Source organism: Pongo abelii, chromosome 20 (assembly GCF_028885655.2).
Source record: "Pongo abelii isolate AG06213 chromosome 20, NHGRI_mPonAbe1-v2.0_pri, whole genome shotgun sequence".
NCBI lineage: Eukaryota > Metazoa > Chordata > Mammalia > Primates > Hominidae > Pongo > Pongo abelii.
The window spans coordinates 58,233,022-58,258,437 of NC_072005.2; the positions used below are offsets into that span (position 1 = coordinate 58,233,022).

Here is a 25,416-nt window from a genome sequence, read left to right on the forward strand (position 1 = left end):
GGTAGGCAGACACCCACGGGAAAGCGTCTGGCGAAAAATAGCTTGCAGGAAGCGGTTTTTAAGAACAGAAAAAATAGCAGGTATTGGGGGGGGGGGCGGTGGTGGTGAAGAAAGAAAAAAATGATAATTTTTTTTTGAGACGGAGTCTTGCTCTGTCGCCAGGCTGGAGTGCAGTGTCGAGATCTGGGCTCACTGCCACCTCTGCCTCCCCGGTTCAAGCGATTCTCCTGCCTTAGCCTCCCAAGTAGCTGGGACTACAGGCACGCGCCTCCACGCCCAGCTAATTTTTGTATTTTTGGTAGAGACTGGGTTTCACCATGTTGGCCAAGATGGTCTCGATCTCCTGACTCGTGATCTGCCTGTCTCGGCCTCCCAAAGTGCTGGGATTACAGGCGTGAGCCACCACGCCTGGCCTCAAAATAATAATTATTATTTACAAAAAAGCAGAAGAAGACGGAGGAGGAAAAGGAGGAGGAGGAGGAAGAGAAAAGAGGAGAAAAGCAGAGAAAAGAGAAAAGAGGAGAGGAGAGGAGAGAAAAGAGATTTCGAGAATGAGTTACGATGTGAGACTGGCCATGACAGACTAAAGGAACTGGGCCTCCTAGAAAGGCCACTTTTAGTAAAGGTGCCAATGGGAAGAGCAGAACCAGAATTGAGAGTATAAAAACATTGTTAAGAGCTTTTTGACAAAAGTGCCAAGACCAATAAGGATAGTCTTTTCAACAAGCGGCACTGGGATAATTGGATATCCACATGCAGAAAAATAAGTTAAGACCCTCAAACCATACACAAAAGTTAACTCAAAATAGATCATAGATCTAAGTTTAAGAGGTAAAAGTATAAAACTTGGAGAAGAAAAAGGGAGATAATCTTCATGGACGTGAGTTAATTCTGAGAGTAAAGGATGACCCATAAAACGAAATAAAATTAATAAAGTGGACTTAATTTTTTTTTAAGTTTGTGCTTCTAAACACAACATTTAAGAAAGTGAAGTGGAGCACGGTGGCTCACACCTGTAATCCCAGCTCTTTGGGAGGCCGAGGCAGGCGGATCATCTGAGGTCAGGAGTTCCAGACCAGCCTGGCCAACAAGGCGAAACTAGTCTACTAAAAATACAAAAATTACCCGGACGCGGTGGCGCGCACCTGTAATTCCAGCTACTCAGGAGCCTGAGGCAGGAGAATCGCTTGAATCCAGGAGGCGGAGGTTGCAGTAAGCGGAGATCGCGCCACTGCACCCCAGCCTGAGCGACAGAGCAAGGCTCCTCAGTAAAGACACCACTTTGTCACCCTGAATTACTCTGATTTTTATGGGTACAATGAGAATAGTGGATGTAGGAAGACAAAGTTTTTAAATAGAAACCTTCAGGACAGATTTGGACTTGAAATACTGACAGGAAGTGTTTCCAGCATCCAGTTAGTCTCAAAGCAACCACTAACCTTCAACTGCACACCTCAAAGCCTCCAGCCTCATTACATTCTCAAACACAGACAAGCCCCGTCTTCCCCTAAATAAAATTGCCTTCAAATTCAATTTAAAACTTACCACAGAGGAACTCCTTTGACACTCCTCCCCCTAGACCTTTCATTCACGCCACTCCTCTTCCTAGCTTGGGCTTCTCTGTATCTGAGCCCCATATTAAATTGCAAATCTGAGCAAAAAACAGCATTCACTGAGACACACTTTCCATACAGTTTTCAATTACTGAGACTCATGAAGAGTGAACATATAGACCTCAAGCTCTGTTCATGGGACCCTCAGTCATTAAACTCTTAAAACTAAGCCTTAAACTTCGACATCCCAAGGGTCCCTTTCTCACACCCATATTCCTCGGTGACTAAACAAATAAAACCCCTGAACACGGACGTTAACATGCATTTCCACTTCATGGTCCCCACAAGCTCCCCATCCGGATTCACATGCAGCATCAGGCTCTCAAGGCTACAGTAGCAGCTGCCAAAGGCTGAACACATATCAGAACCTACTTCCGATTCTGGAATTCTGGTGCTGCAACCTCATCCTTCGCCATCTCTACGAACACCAAGAGGCTGGGAGGCAGGCTTCCGGAGAGGGATATGGGACATTCCCCAAAGTCCAAGTTCTGGCTTTGAACATTTTATATGAGGTAGCATAGCTGTTTTACCTCATAGAGCATATTATGTTATTTCTGATGGGAGTGACTGTAGATTATCAGTGGAGTGATAGACACGCACATCAACAGAATAGAGTCAAGAAATGGACACAAGAACAGGCAACTGATTTTTACAAATGTTCAAAATCAATTTAATGGAAAGAGGACAGTGTTTTCAATACTGTTGAATCAACTGGGTAACCATAGGCTGAACTTTAAATTAACCCTTACCCTATATACAAAGTTGAATTTAAATGGATCATATTGCTAAATATTAAAAAGCAAAACTGGCTGGGCATGGTGGCTCATACCTGTAATGCCAGCACTTTGGGAGACTGAGGTGGCCGGATCACGAGGTCAGGAGATCGAGACCATCTTGGCCAACATAGTGAAACCCCATCTCTACTAAAATACAAAAATTAGCTGAGCATGGCGGCGCATGCCTGTAATCCTAACTACTTGGGAGGCTGAGGCAGGAGAATCGCCTGAACCCAGGAGGCGGAAGTTGCAGTGAGCCGAGATCATGCCATTGAACTCCAGCCTGGGTGAGAGAGCGAGACTCTATCTCAAAAAAAAAAAGCAAAACTACATTATTTTGTCAAAGGAAGTAGAAAAAGAATTATCAATTACAGTAAGGAAGGAATACTTGGATGTAATGCCAAAACCCCACAATCCATAAAAATTAAAAAAAAAAAAAGGCTGGGTGCAATGGCTCACACCTGTAATCCCAGCACTTTGGGAGGCCATAATGGACGGATCACCTGAGGTCAGGAGTTTGAGTCCAGCCTGGCCAACATGGTGAAACCCCAATCTCTACAAAAGTACAAAAATTAGTGGGGCATGAGCAGGTGCCTGTAATCCCAGCTACTTGGGAGGCTGAGGCAGAAGAATCACTAGAACCTGGGAGGCAGAGGTTGCAGTGAGCCGAGATCATGCCATTGCACTCCAGCCTGGGCAAGACAGCAAGACTCCATCTCAAAAAAAAAAAGTTGGACTTCATCATAATTAAAATCTTTTTCTCTGAGAAAAAAAAGAAAGAACCACATCTAGGGAAAAATATTTGCAAGTGATATAAAACCTTTATCCAGCTGGATAAAATCCTTATCCAGCATTAATAAACAACTCTCAAAGCAGTGCACAGTGGCAAATGCCTGCAGTCCCAGCTACTCTGGAGGCTGGGACAAAAAACTTCTCAAGACCGGGAGTTTGAGACTGTAGTGTGCTATAATGGTGCCTGTGAATAGCCACTGCACTCCAGCCTGAGCAACATAGTGAGACTTTGTCTCTTAAAAAAAAAAAAAAAAAAGCCTTTAGGGAAGTGCAAACGGAAGGCCACATACAATTGGTATGTTTGTATTCATACCAATACATGCACAATAGGATAGGTAAAATAAAACATTCCAGTCCTGCGTGGTGGCTCACGCCTGTAATCCCAGCACTTCAGGAGGCCGAGGCAGGTAGATCACGAGGTCAGGAGTTCGAGACCAGCCTGGCCAAGATGATGAAACCCCGTCACTACTAAAAATACAAAAATTAGCCAGGCGTGGTGGCAGGCGCCTGTAATCCCAGCTACTCAGGAGGCTGAAGCAGGAGAATTGCTTGAACCCGGGAGGTGGAGGTTGCAGCAAGCCAAGATCGTGCCACTGCACTCTAGCCTAGGCGACAGAGCAAGACTCCATCTCAAAAACAAAACAATACAAAACAAAAAAAATACTGACATCATCAAGTGGAAGAACGCGGAGCAACTGAACCTCTCTATATATTGCTGGTGAGCAATGAAATACCACTCTGGTTAGTATCTTACAAAGGTAAACATATACTTACCTTGTGACCCATGAATCATACTCTGCAGTAATTATCCTAGAGAAATAAAAAATTGTGCTCACACAAAGCCTGTGTGTACAAATGTTCATAAGATTTTTATTTGTAACAGTAAGAAAAACTGGGAACAACCCTAATGTCCTTCAGTGGGTGAATAAACAAATAGTGGTATATTCGTATCACAGATTATTAGTCACCAATAAGAATAAAACAATGATACACAGAACAGCTTGGATGGATTTCAGGTTAATTTGCTTTAGTTGAAATAGCCAATACCAAAAGCGTACATGCTGTATGATTCCATTTTTATAACATGCTACTAATGACAAAACTAAAGATGAAAAGATTTCTGATTGCCAAGGATTAGGGTTGAGGAGAGGCTGTGACTATAAAAAAGTAGCATGAGGGAGTTTGCATTGATGCAACATTCTGAATCTTGACTGTGGAGGTGGTGACATGAATCAACATATGTGATTAGATTTCTTAAAGCTGCACATAAAAACCAAACAAAAATGCATGCATGTTAAAACTGGTGATTTCCAAATAAATTCTGTAGTTAACAGTATTGTAACAATTTCACTTTCCTGTATTTGGTAATGAACTATGCTTATGTAAGGTGTTATCTTTGGAAGAAGCTGGGTTAAGGGCATTCAAGAACTCTGGAATATTTTGGTAAGATTTTGTGAATCTAAACTTATTTCAAAATAAAAACTTACAAAAACATCTTATTTATATTAATTTCATAACAACTGATGTCACTTATAAACTTAAACACATTCAAGTATGGTCAATTACACTTATGAATTGAATATACTGTATCCAGTTTCATTCTGAAGTACTTCAGTTATTCTGAAATAACACAAACTTAGAACCAAAGAAATGCAGGAGCTAATCATATAAAATGAGGCAGGCATAAAATACTCCTGTATTATATACAATATTAAATTTTAGTTCGTGATTAGAGGAAGTCACAATTTAAAATGTATAAAATTAGTGACAAGGCAACTAGGAATATGGCTCAAGGTATCCTGTTCCCAAATGCACATGAGGCATATTATCTGTTAAGGTTAGAATTGTGACAGAAAGCTCTCATCCATCATTTTGCCAAGGCTTCTTTCCTTCATTAAATTCTCTGATATTTTCCTAAAAGTCTTCTACATTGAATGTTTTCATAAGTTTTTTTCTGCATTATTTCACAGCACATGATGAGGCAAAACATTTTACTGAAAACCCTGCCATATTCACTGCCAGAGGAAAGTATTTCTCCAGTGTGAACTCTCTCAATCTAATGAGGTTTTATTTTTGGGCAAAGACTTTCCTATAATTATTACATTTCCACGAATTAGTAGTTTATTCATGATCTATGATCACTTCTGAGGGGGTTTATCTTCCCACCAAAGGCTTTCATAGTCTGCCACATTCATAGGATTTTTCTCAGTATGCAATTTTTAGACATAATGTCCTAAAATATTTTCTCAAATGTTTTGTACATGTTTTCTCTGACACAAAACATGAAGTAATTGATCACTAAATAAACAACCACATAGTCTGCATTCATGAAATTACTCTTCTTTGCAGGTATCTTAAGGGCCTACATCTGGCAAAAGGCTTTCCCAAATGACTACCTGTGAATTCTCTTGTGTTTAACAAGGATAGACAAGTGGGCAAAAGCTTTCCCACAATCACTACATCCATAGGGCCTCTCTCCTGTATGTTTTCTTTGATGAACATTGAGCCCTGATTTTGTAGTGAAGGCTTTCCCGCAGTCACTGCATTTGTACGGTTTCTCTCCTGTGTGAATTCTCTGATGTGTAATAAGATCATTTTTGCGCAAAGAGAATTTTCCACATTCAGTACATGCAAAGGAAGTCTTTCCTGTGTGAAATCGCTGATGTTGTATGAGGCATGTCTTCTTCCTAAAGGATTTATCACATTCATTGCATTTGTATGGCTTCTCTCCCGTATGAGTTTGCTGATGTATACTGAGAGTACTCTTCATGGTGAAGCCCTTTCCACATTCATTGCATATATAAGGTTTCTCCCCAGTATGAGTTCGCTGATGTGCAATGAGCATGCTTTTCCCAGTTAAGCCTTTGCCACATTCACTGCATACATAGGGTTTCTCTCCTGTATGAGTGCGCCGATGTACATTGAGATGACTCTTCTCAGTGAAGCCTTTTCCACACTCATCGCAAATATAAGGTTTCTCTCCTGTATGAGTTCGTTGATGTCCCATTAGCCGGATCTTTGCTGGAAAGCCTTTTCCACACTCACCACATACATAGGGTTTTTCTCCAGTATGAGTTCGCTGATGCACAATGAGGCGGCTCTTCACAGTGAAGCCTTTTCCACAATCATTGCATATATATGGCTTCTCTGCAGTATGAGTTCGCTGATGTACAATGAGGTCACTCTTCATGGTGAAACCTTTTCGACATTCGGTGCATACATAGGGTTTCTCTCCAGTATGTGTTCGCTGATGTCTGATAAGTGGGCTTTTCAAGGCGAAGCCCTTTCCACACTCATTGCATTTATAAGGTTTCTCTCCAGTATGAGTTCGTTGATGTACCATGAGACAGTGCTTCATTGAAAAGCCTTTTCCACATTCGCTGCATGTATATAATTTCTCTTCTGTATGAGTTTGCTGATGTGTGATAAGACTGTTCTTCAAGGTGAAGCCTTTCCCACATTTATTGCATATAAAGGGTTTCTCACCAGTATGAGTTCGATGATGTGCGATAAGACGCCTCTTCTCAATGAAGCCTTTTCCACATTCACTACATATATAAGGTTTTTCTCCTGTATGAGTTTTCTGATGTGTAGTGAGACTGAACTTTGTAGAGAAGGCCTTCCCACATACACTGCATCCATGGGGTTTCTCTCCTGTATGAGTTCGTTGATGATAAATGAGCCGACACTTCTTGATGAAGGCTTTCCCACATTCGCTACATGTGTAAGGTTTCTCTCCCATATGAGTTTTCTGATGTATATTGAGCTGCGATTTCTTGAGGAAGGTTTTGTCACATTCAGTGCATTCATAATGTTTCAGTTCTGTATGAGTTCTCTGATGGTCCATTAGCCTGGATTTTCTGGAAAAAGCTTTCCCACACATACTGCATACATGAGGTTTTTCTCCATTGTGAACTCTCTGATGATCAATAAACTGAGACAACTTGAGGAAGGCTTTCCCACATTCACTGCATACATGCGCATTCTCTATGTTATGAGTTCTCTGTTGCTTAATGAACTGGGACTTATTAATAGGTTTTGCAATTGCAGGAAACTTCATTTCAGTATAAAATTGTTTATGGTTAGCATGAAAAAGGGATTTCCCATCTCCATTAAACTCAGCAGAGTTCTTTAGGCCAGAGCTCCTTTTCTGGTTTTCAAAACTTAAAATTGATTTTAAAGGTTTTTCATGTAAGTCAAAGGTATCACGATCTTGCTTCAGCAGGAAATGACCTTTGTTCTGATTAACAATATTTCCAAACATATTCTGTTCATGGCACTGTTTCACACTCTTCTGAATACTTCGATTTTGCAAGTGATGCTGCAGAGGATCATCAATTTTCCTGATTTCTAGGAAAGAAGAGAACAGTCAATCAACTCCATCATCTTGTTTTGAAATAAACTATTTAAACTATTTTTTAAAACTGCCTTGGTGTGAGGTGACTCTTTAGTGAAAACCCTATTTTATTTATTTATTTTTTTGTAAGCAATAAAGCTTTTTAATCACCTGGGTGCAGGCAGACTGAGTCCGAAAAAGGAGTCAGCAAAGGGTGATAAGGGGAGGGCAGTTTTATAGCATTTGGGTAGGTAGTAGAAAATTACAGCTAAAGGGGGTTGAAAACCCTATTTTAGTATAAAGGAAACTCCATGTATAACTATCCCTCATCTCTTACACATTGGGAGAGATGTGTAAGATTCCTTTTATCTCTTACACATAAAGGAAATTCCTTGTATAAATATCCTTCATTTCTTACAAATAAAACACAATAATATAAACACACCTAAAAGTAAAAGCAACTGTACAAACAAGGCTAGATGATTCACAATGTATATAGATTTGGCAGCTTTCTAAATAGGTCTTTATACAATACACAGATAGTCAAATATAAACAGGTCACTTTTTGCAGGGAACCCCAAAATTTGGCAGGACACCAGACCATAGAAATTAGAGAAATATCAGACCACACAGGTTGATCCCAAATGACAAAGGCTGTATTAATTTATTCTACAAATGTTTGCTGAATGACATCTATGTGTAAGTCACTATACTCATGTTTGGGATATACAAACACCTTTCTTCCTTTTTTTTTTTTTTTTTTTTGAGACAGGGTCTCTGTCACCAAGGCTGGAGTGCAGTGGCATAATCTCAGCTTACTTGCAACTATAATTTCTCCCTCCCAGGCTCAAATGATCCTCCCACCTCAGCCTCTTGATTAGCTGGGACCACAGGCATGTGCCACCACACCCAGCTAATTTTTTGTATTTTTGGTAGAGATAGGTTTTTGCTGTGTTATCTAGGCTGGTCTTGAACTCACAAGTTCAAGAAGATCCACCTCCCTTGGCCTCCCAAAGTGCTGGGATTACAGACATGAGCCACTGCACTCAGCCAATTCTCACAAAGGTTTAATTTTAGTTAGGAAAAAATGAAATCACAAGGAAGCAAAAAAATAAAGAAGGTAATTGCATTTTGTGAAATGTGGTTAATGGAACAATGGAGATATAAGAGGTGGAGAAAATCAAGATATAGTTAAAGAAATGACAAGGTTCACTAATAGGTTCAATAGGAGGAGTGAAAGAGGGTTAAAGGAAGTGAGGACTCAAAGATTATTCCAAAAATTATATGGTTTCAGGCTGGACACAGGGGCTCACACCTATAGTCCCAGCACTTTGGGATGACGAAGCGGGTAGATCACATAAGGCCAGGAGTTCAAGACCAGCCTGGCCAACATAGTGAAACCCTGTCTCTACTAAAAATACAAAAATTAGGCATGGTGGCACATGCCTGTAGTCCCGGCTACTTGGGAGGCTGAGGCACAAGAATCGCTTGAACCCAGGAGGTGGAGGTTGCAGTGAGCTGAAATCACACCACTGCACTCCAGCCTGGGTGACACAGCGAGACTCTGTCTCAAAAAAAACCACAAAACTATATGGCTTCAGCCATTGGATAGGAAGAAAAAAACCTCATGATGAAAATAGGAATATTACTATCTGGAATGAAGGGAAAAATTTAGCATGCCTTGTGAAACACATAAAGTTTAAGATGATTACCACACATCCAAGTACAAACATGAGGAAATTGGTTGAATATATAAATCTCAAAAAGGCCTTATCTGGAAACAGCAATGTAGATGACATCCAACATTTACAAATTATTCAAAGAAAGAGTACTGGATGAGACTTTAGTTGGAAACATGTAGAAAAAAAGAATGAAGGCACAGGGCCAGGGAACTTGTCAATCCAACGTGTAGAGTTTGGGAATTTGTTAAGTCCACTGAAATGAACCAAACGCTGACTATTATGATTAGGTGCACAAGTGGAGACCCAGGTGTACAAAACAAACATCTAAGAATGGTAAGAATGTAATAATAGCCTCTTGAAAATTGCTAAAATAGATTTGAAGTGTTCTCACAAAAAAAGTAAGTATGTGAGGTAGTATATATGTTAATTTGTTCAATTTAGCCATTCTACAATGTACACATATTTCAAAACAACATGTTTTACGTGATAAATATATGTATTTTTTATTTAGGAATTAAAAAGTAATTGTGTCCTGGTGTGGTGGCTCATGTCTGTAATTCCAGCACTTTGGGAAGGTGAGGCAAAGAGGATCACTTGAGCCCAGAAATTTGAGACCAGCCTGGGCAACATAGTGAGACCTTTCTCTATAAAAAATACAGAAATTAGCTGGGTGTGGTGGCATGTAGTCCCAGCTAGGCTAAAGTGGGAGGATCACTTGAGCCCATTCTCTATAAAAAATACAGAAATTAGCTGGGTGTGGTGGCATGTAGTCCCAGCTAGGCTAAAGTGGGAGGATCACTTGAGCCCAGGAGATTGAGGCTGCAGTGAGCCATGATTGTGCCACTGCACTCCAGCCTGGGTAACACGTAGAAAAATAAAAATAAAAAAATCATAAATTTAAAAAACAGAAGAATGTGAGATCCTCAGCATTTGATTTAAAGTGTCACATGCTGAGTGATTATCACATTCCCCAAACTTGCTATTCTTCTTCATTCTATGTACCACCATTAAACTAATTTTCCCAAAGCACAATCTCAAGTTTAGATGAAAAGTTCTATACTTAAGACTCTAACTAATGACCTAACTGGATCATACTATCCCATGTTGCTACAGAAAGAGGGAACAATGATTTGCAGCAAAGTGTTAACTCAGCAGGCCTGGGCTATTCCATCCCTACACATTCCAAAGAAAGACTCGTCTTAACTGCCTTCTAAAAGATAACCTCTGAGCCCCTGGAATATTCTGCCTGCCAAGGGTATCTTTTAATGCCTGAGGCCTTGGGTCATATCAGATAGTTTATGCTAGCAATGTGATTTATGGTGGACACCTGGTTTTGCATGTCTCAGGTTTTGGGCCACATTTGTATTGTTTTGACTCTGGGGGGCTACAGACACTGGGCTTAGATGAGCTTCCCTAGTTGGCAACAACTTCACATGTGTTGTCAAACACTGTTGCAGGGAAAATTCAGCACTTTGTGCAACTCCACTAGAACAGGAGAACTGAAAGCTTGCACCTAGTTTCTCCTGGATTCTTCTTTCTGTACTTTTTACCTTTGATGATTTTAATTTGCATTATTTCACTGTCACAAATTATAATCATGAGTGTAGCAGTTCCCTCTCCTCCCCATTAACATCTACCTTCTACATAGCAGGCAAAGTAATCTATCAAATAAATTAGTTGTATCATGTCACTTCTCTACTCAAAACTCCCTACTGTGTTCTCAACTCATTTGGAATAAAATCAAGGTCATGAATGCCCTTGACAGGCAGTATGTGACCTCTGTATCAAAACTTCCAACTATGCCCCCACTGTTCTTATTTCCAGACAGTTTTGCTTTTGCTCACTCTACTCTATCCATCCAAGCTTCCTAGAAGTTCCCCAAACACACTCCAGGGTCATTTTTCAACTTCTCATTGTCTCATACCTGGAACACTCTTCATCCAGGGAGCCTACACATGTTTATCATCTATCTGCTCAAAGGCACCTTAACAAAGAGCTGTTCCCACCCTACAAGCACAGCACCAACTCCTAACACTTACTGTTCCACTAGCTGCTTTAACTTTCCTTATAGCAATTTTTACTCCAAGATATGTTATTTATATATCTGCTTATTATTGGTTATATGGTTACTTCTAAGAGAACAAAAGCAATGTGAAGAATAAGGACATGGTAAGTTTTTTCTTTCTTATTTGTACTGCTGATAGCGTTGGAATATAGTAGGCTATCAAAACACAAGTTTTGGGTGTGTGTGTGGGGCGGGGGGGGGGTTTGTCACCCAGCCTGGAGTGCAGTGGCATGAACTTGGCTCATTGCAATGTCTGCCTCCAGGGTTCAAGTGATTCTCCCACCTCAGCCTCCTGAGTAGCTGGGATTATAGGCACATACCACCACACCCGGCTAATTTTTGTATTTTTAGTAGAAATGGGGTTTCACCATGTTGGCCAGGCTGGTCTCGAACTCCTGAACTCAAGCGATCCACCTGCCTTGGCCTCCCAAAGTGCTGGGATTACAGGCATGAGCCACCGCGCCCAGCCCAAAACACAAGTTTTAAAGGAGGGAATCATATGACAAGAAACATGATTAACTGGGACTAGGTGTCATCAAAATATGATAGAAAAGTAATTAATGTTATTTCTGTATTCTAGCAATGAATAATCTGAAAATGTAATCAAGAAAACAATTCCATTAACTGCAGAAACAAAAAGAAAACTATACTTAGGAATATACTTAGCAAAGGAAGTACCAAATTTATATTCTGAAAGCAATAATGCATTGTCAAAAGAAGTCAAAGACCTAACAGGATATAAAACTGTCTAATGTTCATGGATCAGAATACTTAATATGATGAAAATGGGAATACTCCCCCAAATTGTTACACAGACTCAGTGCAGTACCTACCAAAATCCTAGCCACCCTTTTTGTAGAAATTTACAACTGATTCTAAACTTCAAATGGAAATTCAAAGGACTCAGAATAGTCAAAACAATCTTCAAAGCAAAGAACAAAGATGGAGGACTCACACTTCCCAATTTCAAAACTTACTATAAAACCATAATCATCAAGACTATTTGAGAATATACATTTATACTTAGTATATGTTCCAAAACTGATTGTGGTATGGCTACACAACTAGGTGAATAGATTAAAAACCACTGGCTTGTACACCTTAAATGGGTGAAATCATGTGATATGTGCATTGTATCTCAATAACAGTTTACAAATATAATGAAAAAAACAAAAGCTATACAGAAATGAATGCAGTCAAAACATCTAACATGAATTAAAGAAAGTTCAGAATTAGCAAAACTATGAAGGAAGGAATTTGCAGCAGACATAAACGTCTGATGGTTTGGGCTAGAAATAATATAAGATATTAAAAGATCTTTTCTAATTAATCAAAACATTATCTTAAAGTAGAGAACTTTAAGAGAGCTCAGCATGTAGAAAACATTTAAGGTAATGCCAGAATTTAAGAGGTGCAGTAATGAAGGAGACCCTGAATTTAAATAGGACAGCCTGCAGCACGATTCACAACAGCAAAGACATGGAATCAACCTAGGTGCCCATGAATGGTGAACTGGATAACGATGGTATATATACACCATGGAATACTACAAAGCCATAAAAAAGAACTAAAGCATGTCGTCTGCAGCAACATGGATGCAGCCGGATGCCATTACCCTAAGTGAAATAACTCAGAAACAGAAAACCAAATACTGTGTATTCTCACTTGTAGCAAGAGCTAAACATTGGGAACACAGGGACATAAAGATGGGAATAATAGGCACTGGGGACTCCAAGAGGAAGAAGGGAGGAAGGCAAGGGTTGAAAAACCACCTATTTGGTACTATGTTCACTACTTGGGTGACAGGATTGAGCTTCTATTGAATCCTTGGCATCAGGCAATATATCCATGAGACAAACCTGCATATGCACCTCCTGATGCACCTCCTGAATCTAAAATAAAAACATTAAACATAAAATAAAATTAAAAAAATAAAATTAAAAAAATAAAATTAAATAAGGATAGCCAAAAGCATTATTCTTAGAGGGAAGATGATTCTTGTTCCTTGTACACAAAATGGGAAGTTACAGGCTAGTTGTCATGAAGACAAGTAAAATACATGGAAATAAAGTAAACATTACATAATATTAAGGCAGAAGTTAATTTGGTAGTCTCTTCCAGACAATGAAGAGTTAACTCATGGGAACGAAAAAAACTTTTAAAAGTTATGAGAACAGTAAAGAAAACGGAAGAAGGATGGGCTGGGCATGGAAGCTCATGCTGTAATCCCAGCACTTTGGGAGGCCAAGGCTAACAGATCACTTGAGCCAAGGAGTTCAAGACCAGCCTAGGCAACATGACAAAACCCCACCTCTATAAGAAATACAAAAATCAGCTGAGCATGGTGATGTGTGCCTGTAGTCCCAGTCACTTAAGAGGCTGAGGTGGGAGGATCGCTTGAGCCGAGGAGGTCGAGGCTGCAGTGAGCCTGGGTGACAGATGAGACCTTGTTTCCAAAAAAAAAAGTGTGGAGAAACTCAGTATTCAGTATAGGAGGAATAAGAGAACTTAAGAAACACATAAATGCCAATTAGAGACCAGGTTATCATGGGCACAGCATCCAGAGTGGAGAAAATGAGGGAAAATAATGATTCCCAGAGTGGGAATAATGAAGGAAAATTATTATTTTCCTACTAGGGCAGGAAGATGCAGTAGTCAGAAAAAAGTAATGAGTTCAAAGGTCTCTCTTTCTGGAGAGGCCTGGAAAGTGGAATTTCATAGCAAGAGAGGTAATACACAAGCAGAGACACTGTGACAGTGGACGAGAAAAGGCAGATTTGAAAATCCTAAGAAGATAATTATATAGACAAAAATAAGATGTGTATAAAATAAACAAAGATGAAATCCCAAGGAAGAAAAAGTGGGGGCCGGGCGTGGTGGCTCAAGCCTGTAATGTCAGCACTTTGGGAGGCCAAGGTGGGCAGATCACGAGGTCAAGAGATCAAGACCATCCTGGCCAATATGGTGAAACCCCGTTTCTACCAAAAATACAAAAATTAGCTGGGCGTGGTGGTGTGCGCCTATACTCCCAGCTACTCAGGAGGCTGAGGCAGGAGAATCCCTTGAACCCGGGAGGCGGAGGTTGCAGTGAGCCAAGATCGCGCCACTGCACTCCAGCCTGGTGACAGAGCAAGACTCCATCTCAAAAAAAAAAAAAAAGAAAGAAAGTGGGGCATATTTTCCATACTACAACAAAAAAGAGCTCTTCCCTGGGAAGAAGGAGTCATGGAGGGGCTGTTGCTGTGTCTTCAGATGCCCTCACTGCTTTGACGTCTGCTCTGTGTGGGCAGAACATGGGGTCTGTGGCTGTCCACCTGGCTGGTCCTCTCACTCACCAAAACAGATTCGAGAGTAGATTTCATCTTCTGTTGTGCAAGTTTCTTCTCCTCGTTCCAATTTGGAGAGTGCATCTTGTTTGCTGGCTTGAAACCCTGTTCATGGGAAATGACAGAAGATTTAGACAAATGAAACGGGGCTGGCATATTGAAAAAGGAGAGTGTTACATTTAAAGAACTACACAGGTATCAAATCTGTAACAAGAAGGTAGATTATACTCTCTTGTGTGGGGCAAGAGAATGATGTGAGAATCTACCACTTCAGAGTACTGCAGGTAAGCAGCTGAGAAAGGAAGGCCACTGACTGGGCACCATCTGAGTGACACAGGGCAGCTGTCCTCACCCACTGCCACCAGGTTGCTGTAGTTCTCCAACATCACGTCCCGGTACAGGTCCTTCTGAGCAGGGCTCAGGAACTGCCACTCCTCCCAGGTGAAGTCCACAGCCACATCCTCCAGTGTTAGGGATTCCTATAATAACACACTTCTGTTTAATGAAGTGATATTCTTTTGGTGATAGGAAAAGAATGTCAAGGAAGTCATTCTGCTCATTTTCACCATATAGGAAGCTGGTGGGGTTTTTTCTTAGTACATTTTGATAGAACAAGAATCCTAGTAAAATATTCTGTAACTGTGAGGTCATCCATTCATTCAACAATGTTGAAAAGTCAAAGAAATGTCTGTAATACACAGCTATCCAATCCTCTTGCTAATGAAAGAAGATCTATAATATATAGCATCTATTTCCCAATACCAAACTAGTTATAAGTATATGCCAGTTACAAGTAGATGAATAATACAGATTCTTAAATTCACTATGAGCTTTCAGGCCAATATCAAACTCTGTAATGAAGACATGGCAGATGCTAGTATCACAAGACAATGCATTCTAAATAACTATGGTTAATATAGTTAACCATGTTATTATTTTATTCTGAATGAAATAAAAGAAACTATATAAAACATGTATAAAGCACAAAGATTATTAGATGATTAAGCAAATTTGTTTTTTTGTTTGCTTATTTTGTTTTTTTGAGATGGAGTCTTGCTCTGTTGCCCAGGCTGGAGTGCAGTGGCACAATCTCGGTTCACTGCAACCTCTGCCTCCTGGGTTCAAGCAATTCTCCTGCCTCAGCCTCCCTAGTAGCTGGGATTACAGGCGCATGCCACCAGACCTGGCTAATTTTTGTATTTTTAGTAGAGATGAGGTTTCACCATGTTGGCCAGGCTGGTCTCACACTCCTGACCTCAGATGATCCACCTGCCTTGGCCTTCCAAAGTGCTGGGATTACAGGCATGAGCCACAGTGCCAGGCCATGATTAAGCAAATTTGGGAAAAAAAAATCCTTAGAATATATATGCAGACACATGCATGCACACAGACAAATTCATATATATGTGTATGTTATTAGACAGCGTTAATAACATTAAATACAATGAAGAAAGAGCTAAAAGAAATCTACTTTTGCATTTATGAGAAGGCTCCAGTTAAGAACACCACCTACCATAACACGTTTGTGAAGAACTATCAAAGATGTATGTGAGCCTCAGAATTATAAGCCATGAAACATTAACATCCCTCAAGAAACTGGTCTGCTTTCTCACAGTTGATGTAACTTATCATGTTTCCCTTGTATAGCTTGTCAGAGATACTAGAGGCAAGTTTACAGCAAATGTAACCTACGGGGTCCCACACAGTCCCACAAATTCCAACATGAATCATGTAGTATGAATCCTATGAATAATATATCCCTGATCCTTCTTTGCCCAGATTTCTCCAGGTCCTGATATTTCCAATTTATACTTTTCTGATTAATTACCCTGATTTTTACAGGACTTTAAAAATACATTGGAGAATAAAGGAAAGAATAAAACAAACCAAAAGTCACCTGGGCCTGCATCCTTGTCTCCTAAATTTGGGAAATGACTGCTAACTTGGACGTTCTGTATTTGTCTCTTCTGAATCAGCTCTAAGTTTCTGTGCAAAAACTTCAATCTCCAATCAAGGATGTCCCCAGAAATGATGACACCCAAGTCTTGGAAACTCCACCTCCTTCCTTCATTTGATTTCTCTCATTCTCAGCACCTGTGGGCTGAAGCGCAAATTACTCTGAGTGGTACATTCTTTTTAGGCCCAGATGTTGTCACTGTTCCTATATGCTCACCTTAAATCAAGGCCCCCAAATATCTATCTGTTCTTTTATTTAGTGCTCCAGAAGCTTTTATATCTGGGCTAGTAAAATATAACATTCTGAATATATGGGAGGTACAGCACCCTTCTATATAAAGTTGACATGGTATGACTACTGCTAGTAAGTGAAAGAGAATGCAGGAAAAAGAATTGTCACAACGTGATGCCCAGCAGCAGGGCAATCCTCAGGCAGATCAGTTTTAGGAAAGAGGTCACATAGACAGTTAAGATGCATACATTTTTTCTTTAAAACCATGTGTACCCATCTACCTTTTCAGAGGCCTTTTTACATTCTAGGATACTGTAATCTGAGAAAACTGTCCTAAGCAAATAATAAGCACTATCTTATTTAAATTATTCATTACCATCCACATCTTTAACTTTTTTTCTTTTTTTTTTTTGAGACTGAGTCTCACTCACTCTGTTACCCAGGCTGGAGTGAGTAAGACTCCAATGGCATGATCTCTGTTCACTGCAACCTCCATCTCCTGGGTTCAAGTGATTCTCCTGCTTCAGCCGCCTGAGAAGCTAGGATTACAGGTGCACGCCACATGCGCGGCTAATTTTTGCACTTTCAGTAGAAATGGGGTTTTACCATGTTAGCCAGGCTGGTCTTGAACTCCTGACCTCAAGTGATCCACCCATCTCAGCCTCCCAAAGTGCTGGGACTACAGGCATGAGCCACTGCACCCGGCCGCCATCCACATCTTGATACATGCAAAGTATTCTAAGTATAAATGTATAAAGGATACTCAGCAAAAATATCCTTGAGGAATTACATATTACAGCAAATCCGAACGGATATTCTTCAAGCAAAAGAAAGATGACTCCAGTGTAAGCAGAGGAGGAAGGTCTGAAGAGGAACAAAATGGTTAAGTAATTAATAAAGCCTAAATCAGTATTGACTGGAAAAATAATACTGATAATAACATATCAGGAAGTTTTAATATATATAGTGTTAAAATATTCCGTAAGAACAAATAGGCCGGGTGCGGTGGCTCACGCCTGTAATCCCAACACTTTGGGAGGCTGAGGCAGGCGGATCACGAGGTCAGGAGTTCGAGATCAGCCTGACCAACATGGTGAAACCCCATCTCTACTAAAAATACAAAAATTAGCTGGGCATGGTAGCGCGTACCTATAATCCTAGCTACTCAGGAGGCTGAGGCAGGAGAATTGCTTGAACCCGGGAGGTGGAGGGTGCAGTGAGCCGAGACTGTGCCATTGCACTTCAGCCTGGGCGACAGAGTGAGATTCTGCCTCAAAAAAAAAAAAAAAAATCCAAAAAAAAAAACATATAAAGTAGGAGGATGGCAAATGAAAAAGTATTTTAAGATATCTGTATAGTAGAAGAGTATAAAATACTAATTATCATAACATTAACAAATAAGTTTATATGTTGTTCATAATCAATAGTGTCAGCAATAAAACTAATTTTTAAAAAATTATTTCCATGTTAAAACAGAGGTCTATGGTTTCCGTGGCAGCTACTCAACTCTACTGTTGTAGCTCAAAAATGCCCGTATACAAAAAAATAGACAAATGATTGTGGCCAGGTCCCAACAAAACTTTATTAACAGAAACAGGTGCTGGGAGATTTAGTCCAATGGCTCTAGTTGCCCAACTGTGAATTAGTGCAGAAAAGCCATATGGTCACCTAAATCAACAGTCAGTAATATAGTATCCAGGACCTGGACCACCTGTTTTGTAAATAAAGTCTTATAGGAACACAGCTACATGCATTCCATGACATCTCGTCTCAGGCTATTATCACATTACAATGGCTGAGTTGAGGATTTGGGTCTAGAATGTCACTCAGTAGAAGGCAGTATAAAAAAATAATCAAAGATGACTTTTGAATATAAGGGGCAAATTATCAGTATTTGCCTAATACGTCTGTATTCCTTCAGTCAGGTGGCTGGATACAAAATTTAAATAGAAAAATCCTATATCCTCCTAAAGCATATACAGATCAAGAGTCAGTATTAAGAGCAGAACATTTCTTGGGAATAATTTAACATTCTATTGAAAATTGCCAATAAAGGTATCCCTGGTAACCCAAAACCCCACTCCTAAAACTTTCTAAAAAGGTAATATTGGCAACAGTGTGCTATCTGACAGGTCATTTTTACTTTCTTCACTTGATTTTTCATAGGGAAAACACAGGTTTACATCAGAAAAATATTAGCATTCTACATTTAAAATAAAATTGCTGATGGTAGTTCAGTAATATAAGTTTACGGCTTTAAATGTTTTCATTAATAGAAAAAAGAAACCAGGCGGGAGGAAGGGAGAGAAAAAAATGAATATAAATACAAATTTTACAAAAGACAAAACCATAAATAATCCTCAGAGATAATGGTGAGGAAAAGATGTTTAACTCCTCTTTTGGCCAACAAGTAAAGAGACACAAGTTATGCCAATCACACAATGAGAAAGAAGCAGAATCAGGGCTGAAAATCCAGGTTTGTTTCCCTTCAAAATCCACTTTTACTCCACTTTATACCTAACCAAAATTATCTGTAAATCAGATGCCTCCCTATTAAGTAAATAAATAAAGCAATTAACAGGCTATTAGTAGAATTCTAGTTAATCATATACAGAATTATTTAGAGGAATGGTACTTATGTCTGTAACTTACTTTGAAATATACCAAAATCAATAACAAATAAGGAATGATTCACAAACAGAGGAATGGATGAATACTTAGAAAACCAGTAGAGCTGATCTAATACAATGTTAATGGTAAAAGCTAGGTGGTAGGTATATTGGCATTAACATTAAACTTCTTTCAATATTTCCATAGGTTCAAAAATTTTCACAAAAAAATATGTTAGGCAGAGAGAAAAATATTGTAATACTAAGAATTAAGATGACCAAATATAAAATAAATATTTAAAATTAATTTATCTTTTGTTATAGATTATAAGGAAAGGGGAGTCAGAAAGCAACACACTGCAATAAAAGTAATAGTCTAGATTGAAGATTAAAGGCAGGAAAAACAAAATTCATGGATAAATGGATAATCATAAAATGTTCCTAAAAATGATACCTAAACATTTTAATACATTTCACTTCTATCCAAACGGATGCATAAACTTAATGTGAATGCACTTATAGTACCACCAGCTCGAACAGTAAAAACAACTTCTAAATGTTTATTACATAATATAAAGCGAAAAAGATAATAGTACCATTTACGTAATTTATCTGAATTATGAATATTAAGTACATAACATACACGTCTAAAATTGAAATATTCTGAAAATTTGACAAAGGTTATCTTTGAGTAACCGAGCTTACCATGGCAGAGATGTTATCTTACTTGCGTCAGAAAGAACCTGAAAAGAAATATCCAAGAGGATACGCTGGAAACTTGCAGGACAAAGGGTAGAAACCGCATCTTAAATACAAAACATACTACTTTTAGGTATGCTAGATGATTGATCTCGCCAAAAACTTCCATTTCTGAGGATTCAAGACCAAGGGGTGATGGAAGGTGCCAAAGGGGATTTAAAAACCAGTCGTGGAGAAGGGTCTTGGGCAGAAGGGGAATGCTAATGAGCATCAATTCTGTTCCAGCAGCCAGGGCTGGGGCTAACCCACCACCTGCCATGGTTCCCAAGCCACCAGAGCTGCAGCCGACATCGGAATCTGTGGCGCTACCACCACCGCCACCCGGATTAATTCCAAAACCTGGATCAGAAACCTCCGTACCTTAACCCCCAAGACAGTTCCTCAATCATTTAGTACCAAACAAAACCTGAACCATAAACCGATTCGCTGACCAAACAAACCCTCCAGTTCGCAACCACTGAGCCCCGCCAAAGGACAACAGCAAAGACACCAGAATGTGACTTGGGCACTCAGTAGCTGATCTCTAGAGATCTTTAACCACAAACTACACGAGGACCCTGTGACTGGTCCCAGAGGTACACCGATCACACACACACACACCCTATCACGGACCCCTTATAGTTCCCCTGCGATAGGAATTGGACCCACGCTAAGCTCCTGAAAGAATTCCACTGGCGTCGCCAAACGCTGGCGCCGACAGATACCAGTCCATCACCACTGTCCACGAACACGCCCAGCCACGGACAGAATTTCCTCCCCCGTCACCACAGCGACCGCCCAGTGACAGAACTTACTTCCCAGAACTTGGTCTGCTCTGGCCTCATCTCTCGGCCTCCTCAGTGCCTTACGGCGACTACCCAGGGTCGGAGGCGTTCCCAGCGTCTGCGCAGATGCAAGATGGCCGCGCCCTCGTCGCCGTGGCTCCATGGGGGCCGCCATCTTTGAGTATCTGACGTATACAAGGCAAAAGGCCCGTTTTGGCGCTGGTGACCGGGGGTGACCGGGGATGGCTGGAAAGATGAAAGAGCACTGAAACTGTCCTATTTCCTGGCACCTCAACCCTTCATAAATACGGGTCCACATACAAAGACTCTAGTTTACACAAGACAAAAATGGCGTGGAGGTAAATCCCTTTCAGCGCTGAATAGAAGTCTAAGATGGCCGCGACCTTTACACTTTGTACAAAGGTTAGGAAACAGTTCCTTGTGAGGGAAAAGGAGAACCGGCCGAGAGGACACCTCGGCCAAAGCCAGATTTCTAGCAGAAAATAGCTTGAAGCGCCTTTTGGACGCAGAAGAGGGCTGTTAGCTACGCTGACGGAACACGGGTAGCAGTCAGACTAGGTAATGAAAACGGTTGGAACGTGCCAAAATTTTGTTGGGTGAAAGGCATGGGGAAAAGCCAGTAAAAGCCAGAAAGTATAGTTCCAAAGGCGGAGGGGAGAGCCTGGGACCCAGGTGGAGCCAAATATGAGGGCTGGACCCAGGAGAAGTGGCCAGAAATTAAGGGAACAGGACCACTTCAGTGAGAAAAAAAGGTTGGGTAAGAGGCCGGGCGCGGTGGCTCACGTCTGTAATCCCAGCACTTTGGGAGTCCGAGGTGGGCGGATCACCTGAGGGCGGGAGTTCGAGACCAGCCTGACCAACATGGAGAAACCCTGTCTCTACTAAAAATATAAAATTAGCCAGGCATGGTGGCGCATGCCTGTAATCCCAGCTACTCGGGAGGCTGAGGCAGGAGAATCGCTTGAACCCGGGAGGCGGAGGTTGCTGTGGGCCAAGATGGCATCATTGCACTCCAGCCTGGGCAACAGGAGCTAAACTCCGTCTCGAAAAAAAAAGAAAAGAAAGAAAGGTTAAGAAAGAGATCACGTTATACTACATGTGCCAACTGCGAATAGTATGTGCAAAGTCATGGCAATGCTGAACTGTAAATATAAATCCAACCAAACTTCCTATATTAGAAGAATAAGAGAAAGGAAATGCCTGTGTGAATCTGTGTGTGTGATATAGGTATCAGTATATAAATATACAGAGAAATTGTCAAACTATTTTTCAGAGTCAAGTTCGTGTTCCATTTCCTATTCTCACCGTCGTATATGAGATTTTTTCTTTCTTTTTTTTTTTTTTTGTCTCTTTTTTGAGGCAAGGTCCACTCTGTTACCCAGTCTGGAGTGCCTGGGGAGATCGCAGCTCACTGTAACTTGGAACTCCTGGGCTCCTGAGCAGCTGGGACTACAGGTGGGCGCCACCACATCTGGCTAATTTTTAAATTTTCTGTAAAGACGGGGGTCTCACTATGTTGCCCAGCTGGTCTTGAACTGGCCTCAAGCAGTCCTCCCACTTCATCCTCCAAAAGTGCTGGGATTACAGGTATGAGCCACTTCACCCTTCACCCGGCCTATAAAGAGATCTGAAAAGAAATAAGAAAAAAGATGGGCGCGGTGGCTCATGCTTGTAATCCTAACACTTTGGGAGGCCAAAGTGGGAGGATTGCCTGAGCTCAGGAGTTTTGAGATCAGCCTGGCCAACATGGCGAAACCCCATATCTACTAAAATACAAAAAAAATTAGCTGGGCATGGTGTCTCAGGCCTGTAGTCCCATTTATTCGGAAGGCTGAGGCACGAGAATCGCTTGAACCCAGGAGGCAGAAGTTGCAGTGAGCCAAGACCACGCCACTGCACTCCAGCCTGAGAGACAGAGCGAGACTCTTGTCTCAAAAAAATAAAAATAAAAATAAGGAAAAGATGATCAACTTAAAAGCTCTCTAAAATTTTCTATAAATAGATGAAGGAAATAAACAGGACACTTTTTTTAATGTAAATGATCCTAAACAATTTTAAAAATATCTGTTTTACTAATATTCAAACAAATGCAAAGTAAACGTGAAATATAAATGTTTTAACCCTTATTAAGGTTTGTAAAGATTGAACGACAAATTATATTTAGATTATAAGGCCATGGAACAAAGGCATTCTGTTATGCTAAGCCTCTTTAAGTCTTCTTTTTCTGCATGGTAGGTAATAATGTTGTCCATTACATACTGCCTTAAATGAATTGAGATATTATCATACTTGTCATAATTCGAAGTTCTTAAGCATTACATTATTTCTAGGTATAGGATTGTGTTTCTATATAAATTAGTAAAATGTTTTTGTAGTACAGTCTGTTATTACCCAGTTTAAACTTTTCCTTCTCTGAGCCATGAATTTTAAGAATTGATTCAATAGAACTTTTCTTTGTGAGAACAAATATGTGCAAGGATATTTATGGTGTTGATCTGACAATTATAAGGAAACAAATACTTTTGTGGTTATTGCATAAATTTATTCTTGCATCTCTATATTCACATCTTTGGATAGTATTCTCCATAGTGACTGACTAATGTGTCCAATAGGACAGTAGCAAGCGTAACACAAATGGAGGTGAGAAATAAGCTTGCTCATCAAGGCTTGCTTGTCTCTTAGAGATCTTCCAACCACATTGTAATAAAGCCCAGACTAGCCTCTTGTTGACTGTGTAAAGGCCTCATCCATTCCAGCAGAAGCCCAAATATGTGAAAAAAGCTATTTAGACCATGCAGCCCCAGTCAAAATCCAACCACTAGAGCCTCCGGCCCAGCAGTCCCAACTGTTACTGAACTCTGTGGACAAACAATGCCATGAGTGGGTGGGGGTCACCTAATCTGCCATCCAAGTGCTTATCCCTGCTCCTAGCCAAACAGGACTTGCCAGCTTGGGTGGTGTCCAAGTAGGGAGAGGCCCTCACTCTTGGATCACCATAAGAGGTGAGACAGCTGGCTCTGCAGGACATTGAAAAAATTGGGTGTGCCTTCCTCTGTAGGGCCACCTGGCAAGGATACAGCTGTCTGCAAACTATGATCACTGCCTGAAGGAGCCCCATGAGCAGAGGATGCCCAAGGCCTTGGGAACCCACCCCTTGCACTAGATTTAATGACTACCCTGCTGGGTTTTGAACTTGCATGGAGCCTGTAGCCCCTTTCTTGTGGCTTTCTCCCTTTTGGAATGGGAATGTTTACCCAATGTCTATACCCCCATTGTATCTTGGAAGCAAATAACTTTTGATTTTACAGGCTCATAGGTAGAAGAGACTTGCCTTGTCTCAGATAAGACTTTGGACTTTTGAGTTAATGCTGGAATGAGTTGAGACTTTGGGGACTCTTAGGAAGGCATGATGGTATTTTACAATGTGAGGACACGAGATTTGTTGGGGAGGGGGACCAGGAGCTGAATGATACAGTTTGGATATTTGTCCCTGCCCAAATCTCATGTTGAAATGTAATCCCCAATGTCAGCCAGGTGTGGTGGCTCACGCCTGTAATCTCAGAACTTTGGGAGGCCGAGGCAGGTGGATCACAAGGCCAGGAGATCGAGACCATCCTGGCTAACACGGTGAAACCCCATCTCTACTAAAAACACACAAAAAAAATTAGCTGGGCGTGGTGGCGGGCGCCTGTAGTCCCAGCCACTCGGGAGGCTGAGGCAGGAGAATGGTGTGAACCCGGGAGGCAGAGCTTGCAGTGAGCCGAGATCGTGCCACTGCACTCCAGCCTGGGTGACAGAGCGAGACTCCATCTCAAAAAAAAAAAAAAAAAAAATGTAATCCCCAATGTTGAAGGTAGGGCCTGGTGGGAGGTGTTTCAGTCATGGGGGTAGATCCCTCATGGCTTGATGCTGCCCTTGCAATAGTGAGTACTAGCAAGATCTAGCTATTTGAGTGTGCAGCACCTACCCCCTCCACTCTGTCTTACTCCTGCTCCCTCCTTCACCTTCCACCATGATTGTAAGCTTCCTGAGGCCTCCCCAGGACCAGATGCCAGTGCTATGCTTCCTGTACAGCCTGTAGAATCATAAGCCAATTAAACCTCTTTTCTTATAAATTATCCAGCCTCAAGTATTTATTTATAGCAATGCAAGAATGGCCTAAAACATGCTGTCTCTACAAAAAAAAAAAAAAAAAAAAAAAAGCCAGGCATGATGGTGCACACACATAGTCCCACCTACTTGGGAGGATGAGGCAGGAGGAACACTTGAACCCAGGAGTTTGAGGCTGCAGTGAGCTATAATTGCACCACTGCACTCCAGCCTAGGCAACAGGGACTCTTTTGTTTTTGTTTGTTTTTCAGACAGAGCCTATTCCGTCGCCCAGGCCTGGAGTGCAGTGGCAGGATCTCAGCTTACTGCAACCTCTGCCTCCCAGGTTCAAGTGATTCCTGCCTCAGCCTCCCAAGTAATTGGGATTACAGGTGC

General features: G+C 40.9%; 1 protein-coding gene across 10 annotated transcripts; it reads right to left on the reverse strand.

Moving 5' to 3' along the window:
• Positions 1–4,025: 4,025 nt before the first annotated feature.
• Positions 4,026–24,738, reverse strand: ZNF615 (zinc finger protein 615). 10 transcript variants are annotated; one of them, XM_009232975.4, is made up of 7 exons: positions 20,941–24,738; positions 20,093–20,130; positions 16,488–16,691; positions 14,943–15,069; positions 14,600–14,695; positions 13,124–13,156; positions 4,026–7,531 (listed from the first exon to the last, which is right to left on the reverse strand). In XM_009232975.4, the coding sequence occupies exons 3-7, from the start codon at positions 16,497–16,499 to the stop codon at positions 5,574–5,576; spliced, it is 2,226 nt and encodes a 741-aa protein (XP_009231250.4). In that variant the 5' UTR covers positions 16,500–16,691; positions 20,093–20,130; positions 20,941–24,738; the 3' UTR covers positions 4,026–5,573.
• Between the last annotated feature and the right edge of the window lie 678 nt (positions 24,739–25,416).

Bases quoted from the DNA above. Each gene is read 5' to 3' on its own strand.
- ZNF615 (XM_009232974.4), bottom strand. From the start codon at position 20,970: ATGAGGCCAGAGCAGACCAAGTTCTGGGAA. The intron at 14,696-14,942 runs GTGAGGACAGCT...TCCCATGAACAG, and splicing joins CAGCAACCTGGTGGCAGTGG to GGTTTCAAGCCAGCAAACAA. The intron at 13,157-14,599 runs GTGAGTGAGAGG...TTTTTATTTTAG, and splicing joins CTACTCTCGAATCTGTTTTG to ATTCAGGAGGTGCATCAGGA.